The sequence below is a fragment of the Limulus polyphemus genome, unplaced genomic scaffold (assembly GCF_000517525.1).
Source record: "Limulus polyphemus unplaced genomic scaffold, Limulus_polyphemus-2.1.2 Scaffold888, whole genome shotgun sequence".
NCBI lineage: Eukaryota > Metazoa > Arthropoda > Merostomata > Xiphosura > Limulidae > Limulus > Limulus polyphemus.
In genome coordinates this window covers 31,528-44,895 of record NW_013666498.1, presented here as the reverse complement: position 1 = coordinate 44,895, position 13,368 = coordinate 31,528, and the positions used below count along the sequence as shown (strand labels likewise).

The 13,368-nt window shown below is 30.6% G+C and overlaps 1 protein-coding gene across 1 annotated transcript in view; it reads right to left on the bottom strand.

The window, feature by feature from the left end:
• The window catches only part of LOC106461051 (sodium channel protein para-like), a 79,530-nt gene that overhangs the window by 37,997 nt on the left and 28,165 nt on the right, over positions 1-13,368 (bottom strand). Inside the window, exon 5 of the mRNA XM_022387876.1 lies at positions 7,020-7,297. Coding sequence (XP_022243584.1) covers positions 7,020-7,297 — 278 coding nt within the window. The remainder of the gene's footprint in view (positions 1-7,019; positions 7,298-13,368) is intronic.

The following is a 13,368-nucleotide window of genomic DNA, read 5'->3' as shown; positions in this document are numbered from 1 at the left end:
TTATATATAAAAGAATACCAAAATCTAGTAAACGGCCGAGCATCCAGGATCTTTCTAAAAGTTCATGACGTGTTACTAGCGTCACGTGACTTCCGCTGTCGTAACAATATGAATGAAAAATACTTTTGCATACACTGACTACTGTAAATCCTCTTGTTACTTTATGTTTATTAAAAAATACTTAAAATGTCAGTACAACAGCACAAGGAATATGGGACATCTGATTTCTGGCATAAAAAATATAGAAGAAAACCAGTGTTAATTTATTTTTCTTAACTGTTTTAATTATCATGCATACAGCTTGAAAGACATTTGATCTTAAATGTAAGTAAAATTACCGGTGAATCAATGAAATTCATAAGGCCTAATATTTGTGACAAAAATCACTTAGATTGAAGGTGTTTGTTACTCATATTCTTCTCAATTTGTCTCGTCTATTATGGATTTTAAATAAGACGTTTGTAAATATAGCATTACAAACTTATATTTTTTTTTTTCAAGTTAATACCAAGAAATATGTGAAAAAACATTTGCAGACTAAGTCATTTTCTTATCGTAAATATTAGGTAAGATTACTTAATTGATATTATGAGCTGTAACCAAATGTGTTTGTTATATATATATATATATATATCTTTTCAAAATAAAAAGTCATTTCCATATGTCAGCTAGAACACTTGGGAAATTCCCATAACTAGAAAAAAAGTTAATAAATATATAAGCTATGCAATATTTAGATTAATGATTATAAAATTCAAATGAAAATTACCATGTATGTTTTTTTAAAAAAGTAATAAATGTATATGATAAAACTTATTAAATATTGTTTTAAAAAATATTTTAATGTTTAAATCATTTACTTATGAATATCTTACAATTCATGCTATAAACATATTCACAATATAATTTCAGCATTGATTTGATACATTTTATGTATTTGCATATTGCTCTGGAAATAAAATATACCAGTTCGAAATATTGAACACAAAAACTTGCTTCATTCACCAAAATAAAAGTTATAAACTTAAACCTAACTAGACCATACTGATAACCATAACAGAATAATTAGAAATATTTATCAATATGTAAATTTAAAAATACAAATTGATGTTTATTTCTGATAATTGTTAACGTTACAAAAACATGTGACTCTCTTTTGGCTAATTTACAGTTTAATTTCTTCCAATATTTAAACAAAACCTGCCTTTAGAATTAATAAAATGTGAAAATTTATAGTTTAGATGCCAAACTAATGGAAAGAGAAGACTACTGCATGAAAACACTGGTTACAATTTATCCCTATGTGCTTAACAACTGAATAATCTATATATATTTCTCAATCACTTATATGTAGGCAACAGAGTCATGGGCACAAACACAGAACAAACAGGGCTAATGCACATGGTAGTTTATTGAGAAGTTTCTAGAAATTTATCAAACAAACATCTCAAAGGTTTATATGTTACCTTAAGAGGGCTATCAATTAATAAACTTACCTCTATTTTATTGAACAGAAATACATATGTCATAAAGTTTGATGAGAAATATATACTAGCTATCATTTGCTACTTGTCATCACTTAAATGTAAAACAACAATAACTACTAAACATAAGGACAAGGTTTACCTTATAGTTCTGTTATTAAAATCTGTGGTCAGAGACACTTCTATACAGCATTTATTACCTAACATTTGCAAATTTAAACAACTAACTATTAGCTATTCTTGTATGAGGGCCATTAGCAGTAACATCTTTAATTATTATACAGTGTTAGACCTAACTATTAGCTCTTTTTGTAAGAGGGCCATTGTCAGTAACATCTTTAATTATTATACAGTGTTAGACTTAACTATTAGCTATTCTTGTAAGAGGGCCATTGTCAGTATCATCTTTAATTATTTATACAGTATTAGATGACATAACCACTTTAAAGTTACACATTTTATCCTATAAATGTAAATGTCATTCATTCCCCTAACATTTATTCTCCCATTAACCATGTATACACTAATAACCTTGATAATATGCCAAATGAAGATCTACAACTATCAATGAGTAAAGATCCAAAATTCTAGGAATGTCCAAACATTAATCAGAAATGCACCAAAAATGCAATTAATAAATCACACAGTAAAGTTTTACATAACTGGAATAAGAAAGAATATTTAAAAGTAATATTATTTATAAATTGGATAAATAAAGTTTAAGACATAATGAATAAACATATACTTAAAGAGACTCACTATTAACAACAATGAGCATTTTATGAAAGAGAAAGACACTTGTGTTTGTACAACAGGCGGTTGCCATCCATTCTACAAGGTTTCATCAAGAAAGAAGTCATTGAACATTTAGGATATTTACATAGTAGATGTGTCTTAGCTGATTTATCTGTGGCAGTGTAATATAAAACTTTTTACATATAAAAACAACTAGGTTTATAAACATACTAAAACAGACATAGAAACTATCATAAGTATCAATAAGTTTTCTCAGACTTTGGTGTTCATTTAGTTAAATCAAACAATATTATATGTAGATTATTTTGGATTCTCAAACTACATAAAACACCATACAAATAGAAGTTTATTGTAGAGGAAGAAAATAATAGTACTAAGGAAGTATCAATTGTGACAAGTAATGGTCTGAGAAACATTAACCAGCATTTAAAAAAAAGATACTGTAATATTATCAAAGAGTAAAACATTATTAATCTATTCATTAATTTCATTGAAGGTAAAGAGAAAATCAAAAGCTTTGAGAATAAAACAATAGAAACTTTTGATTTCAGTAATCTTTAAACTAATCTTTATGGTGATAAAATTAAAGTATTTCATCAAAATAGGTAAATAATTCAGATAAATTAATACTCTGTGTCATTAAACACAATACCTTCTATGACAATGTAACTCACAAAAAATATCACTGTTACACACTAAATTTTTGATTTGATAATACATTTGTGCATTTTGTCCAACATACTTTTCAACAGATACAGGAAATTACAATGGAAGGTAAATTTAGCAAGTTGAAAATTTGTATTTATTCAGATTAGAATTTTTATTCATTGCAAACACTACTAAGAAGGACTATAGTACAGCTTTGCACATCAGTCGTGCTTGAAGATACATAGATGATATTATTGTATCAAATTATCAAGGTTTTAGAGATTCTGGTATACAAACTCACTCTAGGAAAAAGCTTAAAACACCACAAAATCTGGATTTAGATGTCAGCATCACTAATCAAACATTCACGTTTAATTAAGGTTTTTCAATAAAATAGACACTTTCAAATTTGAATTTATAAAATGTTCATTCCCCAGTTTGATTACTCAATATAAGTTATTTTAAAATGTTTAGCACTCTCACATTACTCACTCTATTTTTTCATTTTGAATTTTAAACATACAATTAATTCAGTTCTGGGGTTTACATGTTTAAACGTTTTACAGAGTATCACAGTCGTTTAAAAACTTTCCCATCTACACTTTAAATCCTTTAGATAATGTTTAAAATAATGGTGAACAGCTCTAGTGTATGAACCACCACTTTAGTTACCTACCCTACGTTACTACTTCTTATAGCGTAATACTTCTTACTATATATATATATATATATATATATAGTATGATATTACATTATTAGTTTAGTCACACTTCTTTCTGACCTTTTCTGTTTGATATATTACTGACTGTTATATCTCTCATTTCTAAGTATTATTATTTTTATTTAACTTTCTTCTTTTGAGAGGCTTGAACAGAATATTTACTGTAACTTATTACTTCCTGTAAGCTGCTCTAAGTGTTTGTTGCAGAGGATACTTAAATTAAGAGTAATTTTGTTAGATAACACATATTAGGTTTAGCATGTTATATCCTTTGTATTATATTTAATATTGTTACATTTTCATTAACAGTTCAGGTATTATTTTAATTTTTTGGTAGCTTCATAAAAATCAACACCCGTTTTTGTTTGTACTATGGGAAAAATTACTGCTGCAAATTTGACAGTTTAAATGGTAGCATGTGTCAAATACAGAGTAGGAGAGGCTTAATGAACTTTCTTTGGTCAAAACATGTGATAGGGGGAAAACAAGCATGTTATACTTAAGTTCATATGTTCTAAACAATTTTCTTCCACAACAGTAGTTTAAGCAGACAGCTAGTGTTTCTGTTTCCTAGGTAAGGTATATTATGTTATTTACTTATTGTTACTTTCATTAATAATACTGATTATATCATTAGTGTATCGAATGTCAAAACTTTATATTTTGGTTCATTGATTATTATTATTATAATTTTATTGAAAAGATTGTTTTGCATGTTTCTTTAATATATGTCTTTAGGACTAACCTAAATCTCCTAGACTGGCTGAACCTTGTGAGATGTTATTGGGATTACATCAAAAAATATCATTAACAGTAATGATACCCAATTGATGAAATAATGCATTTTAATCCTTATAAGTAGAAATATATATTTAATTAGGCACACTTACTGCTATATTGAGTTGTAGTTTCATGTTAAGTATATAGCTTGCTCTGGCCACAAGTTAATATTTATTAACAATACTAAATACTATTTGATTGATTAAAACATTATAATATCACACTAAAACTTTAAATTTCTTTAAAGGTATAGAAAAGAAATTAACTCAAAATGTAAATAGCTCTAATAATTTTAACAAATAACTTATCATTTGTCACAGATGAAGATAATATCCCAGTTAAATGATGATGGCAAGTATAGTGTTTAAAATTGAACCATTTAACCACCTTTGATCTTAAGTGAGAAACAAATATTTTCTCAACAAAACATAATTCAATAGGTGATGAATATGCTATAATATGTATACAAAATAAGTTTCTTTATAATTAACTACACCATCAAAGTTACATTTTACTATATTTCCATGAAGAAACAAGATGTCTGACTTTTAGCATTAAGTATTTCTTGGTGCTTATCCAGAAAACAATATCATATGTGATTCAGACATAGTACTTCATACATATTTTTCCCCATTTTAATCACATGATAAGTAATGAAATTAAATATACATAGGTGTATGGATGTCTTGACAACCACTATACATCCTACTCTAATTTCTCTCTGCTTTTTATTAAAAAATTAGATATTTTAATACTTCATAAAAGGTATGCATCCTACTATAACATATAAAGATATGTATAGGTTTGGCATCCATAACTGTATGTATAGTTAACATTGTAAGGAGAACATACATGTAACTACAATCAAACAGTTCAATTCTGAGAATGCTCTCTAGTAACCTTGTGGAAACAGTAGCATACCCAGCAGCACTCTTCACTCTGAAATAATATACTTTCCTTGGTGGAAATGCATGCCCTTTGTTCTTTGCATAGCCCTAAGAAAAACTATCAAATGATGAATCAGGTCCTGGAATGACAATTGTTTTTTGAGTTTCACACATATCCAAAGATCAAACAATAAATGTTATTATCTTATGTAAATTTGGTTATGGAAAGTTATAAATGCCTGTTAAAAAACATGAAGTAAATAAATCTTCTTAGCTGGCTTACATTTAAATAGCTTAGGAGATGGTTTGTCTGAAAGGGCTACTAACTTATATAAACTAGGACAATGCAGTGGTGTAGTCCAGAAAAAATGAAATGTAGAGAAGTAAGATTTCAAAAACTTGAAGTGTTGGAAAAGCTACAGAAGTAGTTTCAAGGATAGGTTGAACTGTTATTATTGTAGTGCTAGAAGTATAAGAAATCAAATAGATGACTCTAGAGCAAGATATTATATTATTCACACGTAACGTTTGGGGTGAGTACAAATAAAATTGATCAATGTCTTTTCAATAATATGAAATAATTTAAACATTAGTATATATATATCTAGTGTAAAATACCAGTGATCAAACATAATTAACAATCAATTTGCAAATAGTTCTTACCTTCTACACCATAACTTGGATAGTTAACTCACTAAGAAACTTCTCGTATCCCTTCTGAATTATAAACAACCATTTACATGACCAAGCAGGATGCAGTATAAAGGCAGGCCAAAAAATACCACAAACAAAAAACAGTTAACTGCTTGCTTGCAAACTTTAATGCAGAAGGTGTTTAATAAATATTAAGATAAACAGCTTAGTGTAATTGAATGACCATGATTTTACGCATACCAACAACCAATGTGTGGAACATGGGTGATGACGAGGTGACATGCTTTTGAAAGCCAAAGCAAACAAAGCTTTATAAATGTCATGCAATCACTCCTAGTGGTTTATATTCACAAATTTTATGAAAAACAGTTATTGATAAATTGATACCCTCAGCTGATTGGTTCTGTGTTATCATCTGCATATGTTATATTCATCATCTGTTTGCACTAGTTTCTGTTTATGAGAGTCTTTAAAATTTTAGAACCAATTCAATAAATATTACATACCTAACTGATGAGCATGGCACTCTCATAATTTTTCAAAAGGATCAATTATGCAACTCTTTTTGTGAAGTTATTATTCCTAATTCATATCAAATTATTAAAATATAGTCCCCTTTTTCCACCAGAGTTGTGCTCAAAAATCATAAAATGTTATTAAAATTACAGAATTAAATCATTTAATAAAAAAATATTCACTAAAAGAAAATTGAATTACATATTCATTGCATCACTATTTATGACAAAATTAAAAACAAAACTAATAAATTTTATTTCTTTATATAGTTGATATTTCAAAGGTAAATATAAAGCTAAAACAGAAAACATTATTCTCTTATTTTAAAATATTTATTTTTGTTGAGGAAAAAATATTTTTTGAACTATGCACTATTTTGTAAAACTTAATTTATTCTTTACACAGGTTTTAAACATTTGAATCAAGTAAATTGCTTTAACAACAAAAGAAAATTAAAAACCATTGATGGAAAAAGGAGTTTCAATCTCAGAAACACATATTAAATTTATCAAACTTTCCTTTTAATCAAAGTTGCATAATTGGTATTGATGCAATACAACTGGCCAAACTTACATAATTTCCCTTTTTTAAGACGTTTGCAAATTCTGGGTTCATATTATCATGGTCCATGGCCATGAACAGAGTGTTGACTACAATACAAAGTGTAATGAACAGCTCCATGAATGGATCAAAGACGATGAGTGATACAAACTCTTGGAAGCGAATCCAACACCAGCAACAGTCCCAAACACAAAAGATGTCTACATATTTCAAGCATTTTGCCAAACAACGGTCTTTAAACTTTATCTTCTCTTGCTCCTCTTTTTCTGTAGGAAAATAATAAATAGATACTGAAAAATGTTTAAGTATGAATGTAGCTGAGCCCATGAGAGCTTGATACTATTCTACTAACAAAACTTTCTATGGTGGTTCCCATGCATTCATAGGCAAAGAAGAAAAATATCCCAAAAGCTCTAAGAACTTGTAACTACAAAGAAGTAACCCCTAGAAATGGGGAAAAAGAACAAGATATAAAATATTAACCTATTGACAAAAAAAACAAATTTGTTTCAAGATTTACTCTATTATCTTCGAATTTGTATACAATAAACTTATTTATGTACAAATTATCAAGATTCAATTTTGAGATATTTGTTTTACACAGCAATTTTTATTATAGTATATTCTTCGTTAGTTATTAAACAAAAAACTGCTTCGATATACTTCTGAAAATGTAATAGGTATCCATGTATGTATAAAATCGAAATCTGTTGTATGTTTGTCCGCTAATTCCTCGCACACTATTTGACCAATTTCCACCAAACTTGACATGGTGAATACTATGGTCGCCAGAAGTAACATGGAGGGATCAAAATTCTGTCTGTCCATCTGTCATGCTGATAACTTTGGGCATATAACAGTTAGATTAGATTTGAGGCTAAGATGGTAGAGATTGTGACAAGTTAAGAAATCGAACTGGATATAAGGATGCCCCATACTTTGTATTTCTGGCACATTAAAGTTATAATAATTGGCTGAAGTTCCCCATTAAGTTTGCTTGGTTTTCAAGGAGACACACTGATGCATCATCACTAAATTTTGTCCAATCAGAACCCTCAGCTACTACTCAATAATAACCCACATGGTTTAGTTGCAGCACATTTCACTTTTAAAAATGCCCAAGTTAAATGCACTTCTTCACTTAGCAGGCTAACAAAGCTAAAACAAGGAAGACAGTCCAAAGAAATAACCCCCAAATCTCTCTCTCTCTATATATATATATATATATAAGTGAAATTGTATGTTTGTCTGTCTACTAACAACTCACACACAATGTGACCAAACTCCACCACTCCCCTACAGCCCCCAGAAGAAACATGAAGGGGTCGAAATTTTCACGAGGTTTCCCACAAAAAAGGTATACATTCGATTTTGTCAAACAACTTGCAACATGTAACCTATTTCTGTATTTTTCTATAATATTGTAACATAATCCGTTCCTTTTCTCTAAACAGTGGGGAATTTTACTGTAAAAGAAATCTTCAAAGCTCATGAAACTATTGTGACAGAACCACTTTTCTAGGTTAATTTTGCTAATGATGAAATATATCTCTCTTTTTCAATGTGAGGCTAATGTGTGGCCCACTTTACTTTAGTGTTTTCAGGTTTATGTTTAAAATATATTCATGATCAAGGTGCACATCCATAGAGCTTTCACCCCTAAAGTGAAAGAGTATAATGTACCAAAAAAGACTCTTCATATAATACTACAATTCACTGGTAAATATACCTTGAAAAAACAAACAAAACTCAATACTTTATTGTGCAGTATTTATCAGCAAGGATAACCTCGAGTGATACATAAATTTTATGCTTTAAGTTAAATCTATCTTTAGAATAAGGAACTATTTTGTGTTTAAACACAAACTGGTAAGATGAACCACTCAAACTTCATTTACATGTATCAATGCTCTGGGTTTTAAAAAGACCATAAGATGGAATTTCGCCACAGTCTCGGAGTAGTTTGATATTTGGCAAGTGCGTATAAGTGTTAGTGAGTGTTATGCGTGTTTAAATTTCATTGATATTCCATTAACATTCTTGAAATTTAGAATTATTGAACTGTTGAAAATGACTTTGTTTTAGGAATCAAAGAGACTTTGGCCATTAAAAACTTTCATTCAAAATAGAATGCAGTGGAGTACTGTTGTGCTATTTTTAAAACTGTAACTGTAATGAGCATAGTACATTCAAAAAATACTCAACATTTGTTTTAAAATGGGGTAGCTGATGAACTGATACTCTGTACTTAATTATACTAATCACTTTTGAAGCAGGAAACTGTGCAGAGCAATGATATAAAGAACTGCTCACTTCTCTAGCAGGGAACTGATATAAAGAACTGATCACTTCCCTTGATATAAAATTCAATGTAAGTGACTTTAACCTCTCATTTGATTATTAACCCTTTAGGACAAAAGTAATATGTATGCTTAACCTTTATAATGCCAAGAAAAGCCACATCAGAATCTGTTTCAAAAAATAGTTCAGAGGCCATAAGAAAAGCAGAAAGAAGGAGAAATGAATCACATGAAGAATGAGCAACAAGGCTAAAAGCTGCAAGAGTTAATAGAGCTGAGATACATGTACAACAATCTAATGAATTAAGAAATGAAAGAATTGAAGGAATAAGGGAGGCAGCTGTAGCAAGAAGTATGAGAGAAATTGAAGGGGAAGGAAAGAAGAAGGGAAGGATTACTTTTGGCAGCTCATCACTATAATTCTCTATTCAATTATAAGTCTCAAACAAGCTATGTTAAAATTATTGTTACAGGAAGTAATGGAAAACCTCGCCAGTTTTAACTAAAATTAGGAAGTATAAAAACTGTTTTCAAGTGACTTCCTTTGGGCCTACTTTATGAACAAGGCTACATGCCTACATTCAAAATACAAGGCCAAATCTACCATAGTGTTGGTTCATTACAACCTTTTCCCAATGGAACACAGAAATTTTTACAAATCTATTTCATGGGGAAACTCATTAAAGAAGGCTAGACAAAGAAAAAAGGAATATTCCAGGAGTTGAAATAAATTTAGTTTTAGTCTTGCAAGAAATGTTACACTCACACAATCCATAAATCAAAAACTTCAAATCAGCTATAGAGAAACTTACATCAGAAGATTTGAAAATTGTTATTCATGTTGATAAAAAACCCTCCTGCAGGAGAACGAGTATCAATTTAATGCTCCAGTTTTTGATGATGTGGCAATACTGATGCTCTAAAAATACCCCCCCCCCCTCCTCCAAAAAAAAACAAATGGTAGCACACATTGCCTAGGTACTGGTGCAGATGAAAAAATTCATTCTGCACATGGATTTAAAAATTAGAGGGAACATTGACTGTGAGAGAAAATGGATATTCCAGAAATATTGGTCAGCTGGTGATTTTACCTTCAAGTTTTACAGGAAGCCCCAAATATATGCATGAATGCACACAAGATGTTGTGCTCTGTTAGGAAGTATGGACCTGTTTATAACATTAAACTGCAATCCAAATTAGATGGAAATTACAAGAGAACTACTAAGTAACCAAAAATCTCAAAAACCACCATAATCTAATTGCACTTCTTTAGATTAAATGTTGTGAAACTTATAGAACTTTTAACAAAGCATGGCATCTTTGATAACACACAATGTGACATCTACATGGCAAAAAAAGAGGACTTCCACATGCACACGTTCTAATTTGGCATAAAAACAAAATCCGACCTAATCAAATTGATGATATAATTTCTGCAGACCTGCCAAATCTAATGAAGATCTCATTTTGTTTGAAATTATGAAAAAGCATATGATTCGTGGTCCATGTGGTTTATTAAACATAAATTCTCCATGCATAAAGGAAGGAACATGTTGCAAAAAATTTCCAAAGGCTTTCCTCAAACAGACATTGATGGATATCCACTTTATAGGAGAAGAAAGTCAGGTGATTAAGGACATAGCACTTTTTTCACAGAAATTGAAATTGATAATCAGTGGATTGTACCTTATAACCCTTACCTCTCCAAAATTTTCAATGTTTACATCAATATTGATTGTTTGGTTTTGATTTGAATTTCATGCAAAGCTACACTAGTCATCCCTAATGTAGCAGTGAAAGACTAAATGGAAGGTAGCTAGTCATCACCACTCACTACCAACTCTTGGGCTACTCTGTTACCAATGGACAGTGGAATTAACCATCACATTATAACACCCCCATGGCTAAAAGAGGGAGCATGTTTGGTGGGATGGGGATTTGAACCTGCGACCCTCAGATTGCGAGTCAAGCTCCATAACCACCTGGCCAGGCAAGCCCACATGAATCATGCAATTCAGTTAAAAGCATAAAATGTCTGTAAATATGTCAATGAGGGTTCAGATATGGATGTCTTTGTTATTGAGCAGGATGGTAATGTAGGAGATGAAGTTTTAAAATACCAGTTGGGAAGATACATAATTACAAATGAAGCAATTTGGAGAATATTTGAATTTCCAATACATGAACATCATCCGACAGTTGTGCTTTTACAAGTCCACTTAGACAATGGTCAAAGAGTATTCTTTAATGATGAAAATGTATTACAAAGAATTGAAAAGCTACCTAGAACTACACTTACTGCCTTTTCTGAACTATGCTCTGCTGATGGATTTTCAAAAACATTATTGTATTCAGAAGTACCATCCCATTTGATATGGAAAAACCAACCAAAAAGGTGGAAAAGAAGAGCACAAGGTTCCAAATTAAAAAGCCATCCAGGTATCAAATTTAGTCCTGCATTAGGAAGAGCCTATACAGTATATCCAACTAATTTTGAGTGCTTTTGTTTGAGACTGTTATTGCACATAATTCCTGGATCTACATCCTTTGAAGATCTGAAGTGAGTGAATAGTGAATTTTGTAACAGTTTCAGAGCTGCTGCCAGATTTATTTGTAGTGATGTTACAAACATGTGGTATTTCAAACCCTCTTCAACTGTAGGAAAATCATAGAGAAAGTATATCCAAAGACATTCTTTACAGAATGCAAAGTGCTGCTTCAGACATAGATCTCCAGTACTCTGATGAAGTAATTAATGAAGCCATAATCATCCATGCAGACAAAGTTTTACAACTTGGTGGAAGATTATTCCAAGATTTTGGCCTACCTTCACCAGTTAGGACTAAAAAGAACAACACTGCTGTGGATTACAACATGGAAATATCATACAATGTGGATGATGTTTTGAAATTTGTTAATGAAAATGAAGAAAAACTGACAGAAGATCAACATTTTGCTTAAAAAAATAACCTTAACAATGTTCAAAATGATAAAAGTGGTGTAATGTTCTTTGATGCTTGAGGTGGGACAGGAAAAACATTTGCTAGTAACTTGCTTCTTGCAAAACTTAGATTATAAAAACAAATTGCTTTGGCTGTTGCATCAACAGGAATTGCAGCAGCACTGATTGAAGGAAGAAGGACATCTCATTCAGATTGCTACTCTTTATTTATCCCATGTTGAACAAGCTGTATGTGGTATAAAGAAAGGGACAGCAAAGGCAAGGATGTTGAAAGAATGTAAAATGATAATATGGGATGAATGTGCAATGGCTCACAAAAATGCATTTGAAGCTTTAGATAAAACATTGAGAAATATAAGAGAAAATGATATGTTATTTGGTGGTGTTACATTGTTATTATCAGGTGATTTTAGACCAACTCTCCTTGTTTTTGTAAGAGATACAAGAGCTGATGAAGTATATGCATGTATAAAGTTATCTTATATATGGAGGCATGTTGAAAAACTGACCTTACGTACAAACATGCGAGTGCATTTAAGTGGTGACTGAAAGCTGGTGAATTTTCAAAACATTTTAATACTGGTGATGGAAAGGTTTCAATCAAACAAGTACGTTATTATTCTAGACAAATGTGATAATTCAGTTAAGCATGCAGAAGAGCTAAAGAAAAAGATGCTCCCTAAAAGTTGTCAAAATTATGAATGGTTGTGTAAAAGAGCAATTCTTGCACCTTGAAATCATTGTTCATGACATAAATGATCAATTATTGCAAAAGGTTAGTAGACAGGAATTCACCTACAGATCAAATGACAATGTTCCAGATATAGATGATGATGTTGTAAATTACCCAATTGAATTTCTAAATTCTCTTGAACCACAAAGGATGCCAGGACACATTCTAAAATTAAAGGTTGGTTCACCAATGATGTTGTGGAGAAATCTTGATTCTCCAACATTATGTAATGGCACAAGTTTAGTTGCTAAGACTTCACTGCCACATGTTATTGAAGCAACAATTACAATGGGTCATGCCACAAGTGAAGATGTCTTCATTCCAAGAATTCCTTTGCTACCAAGTGATTACCTCTTGGAATTTAGA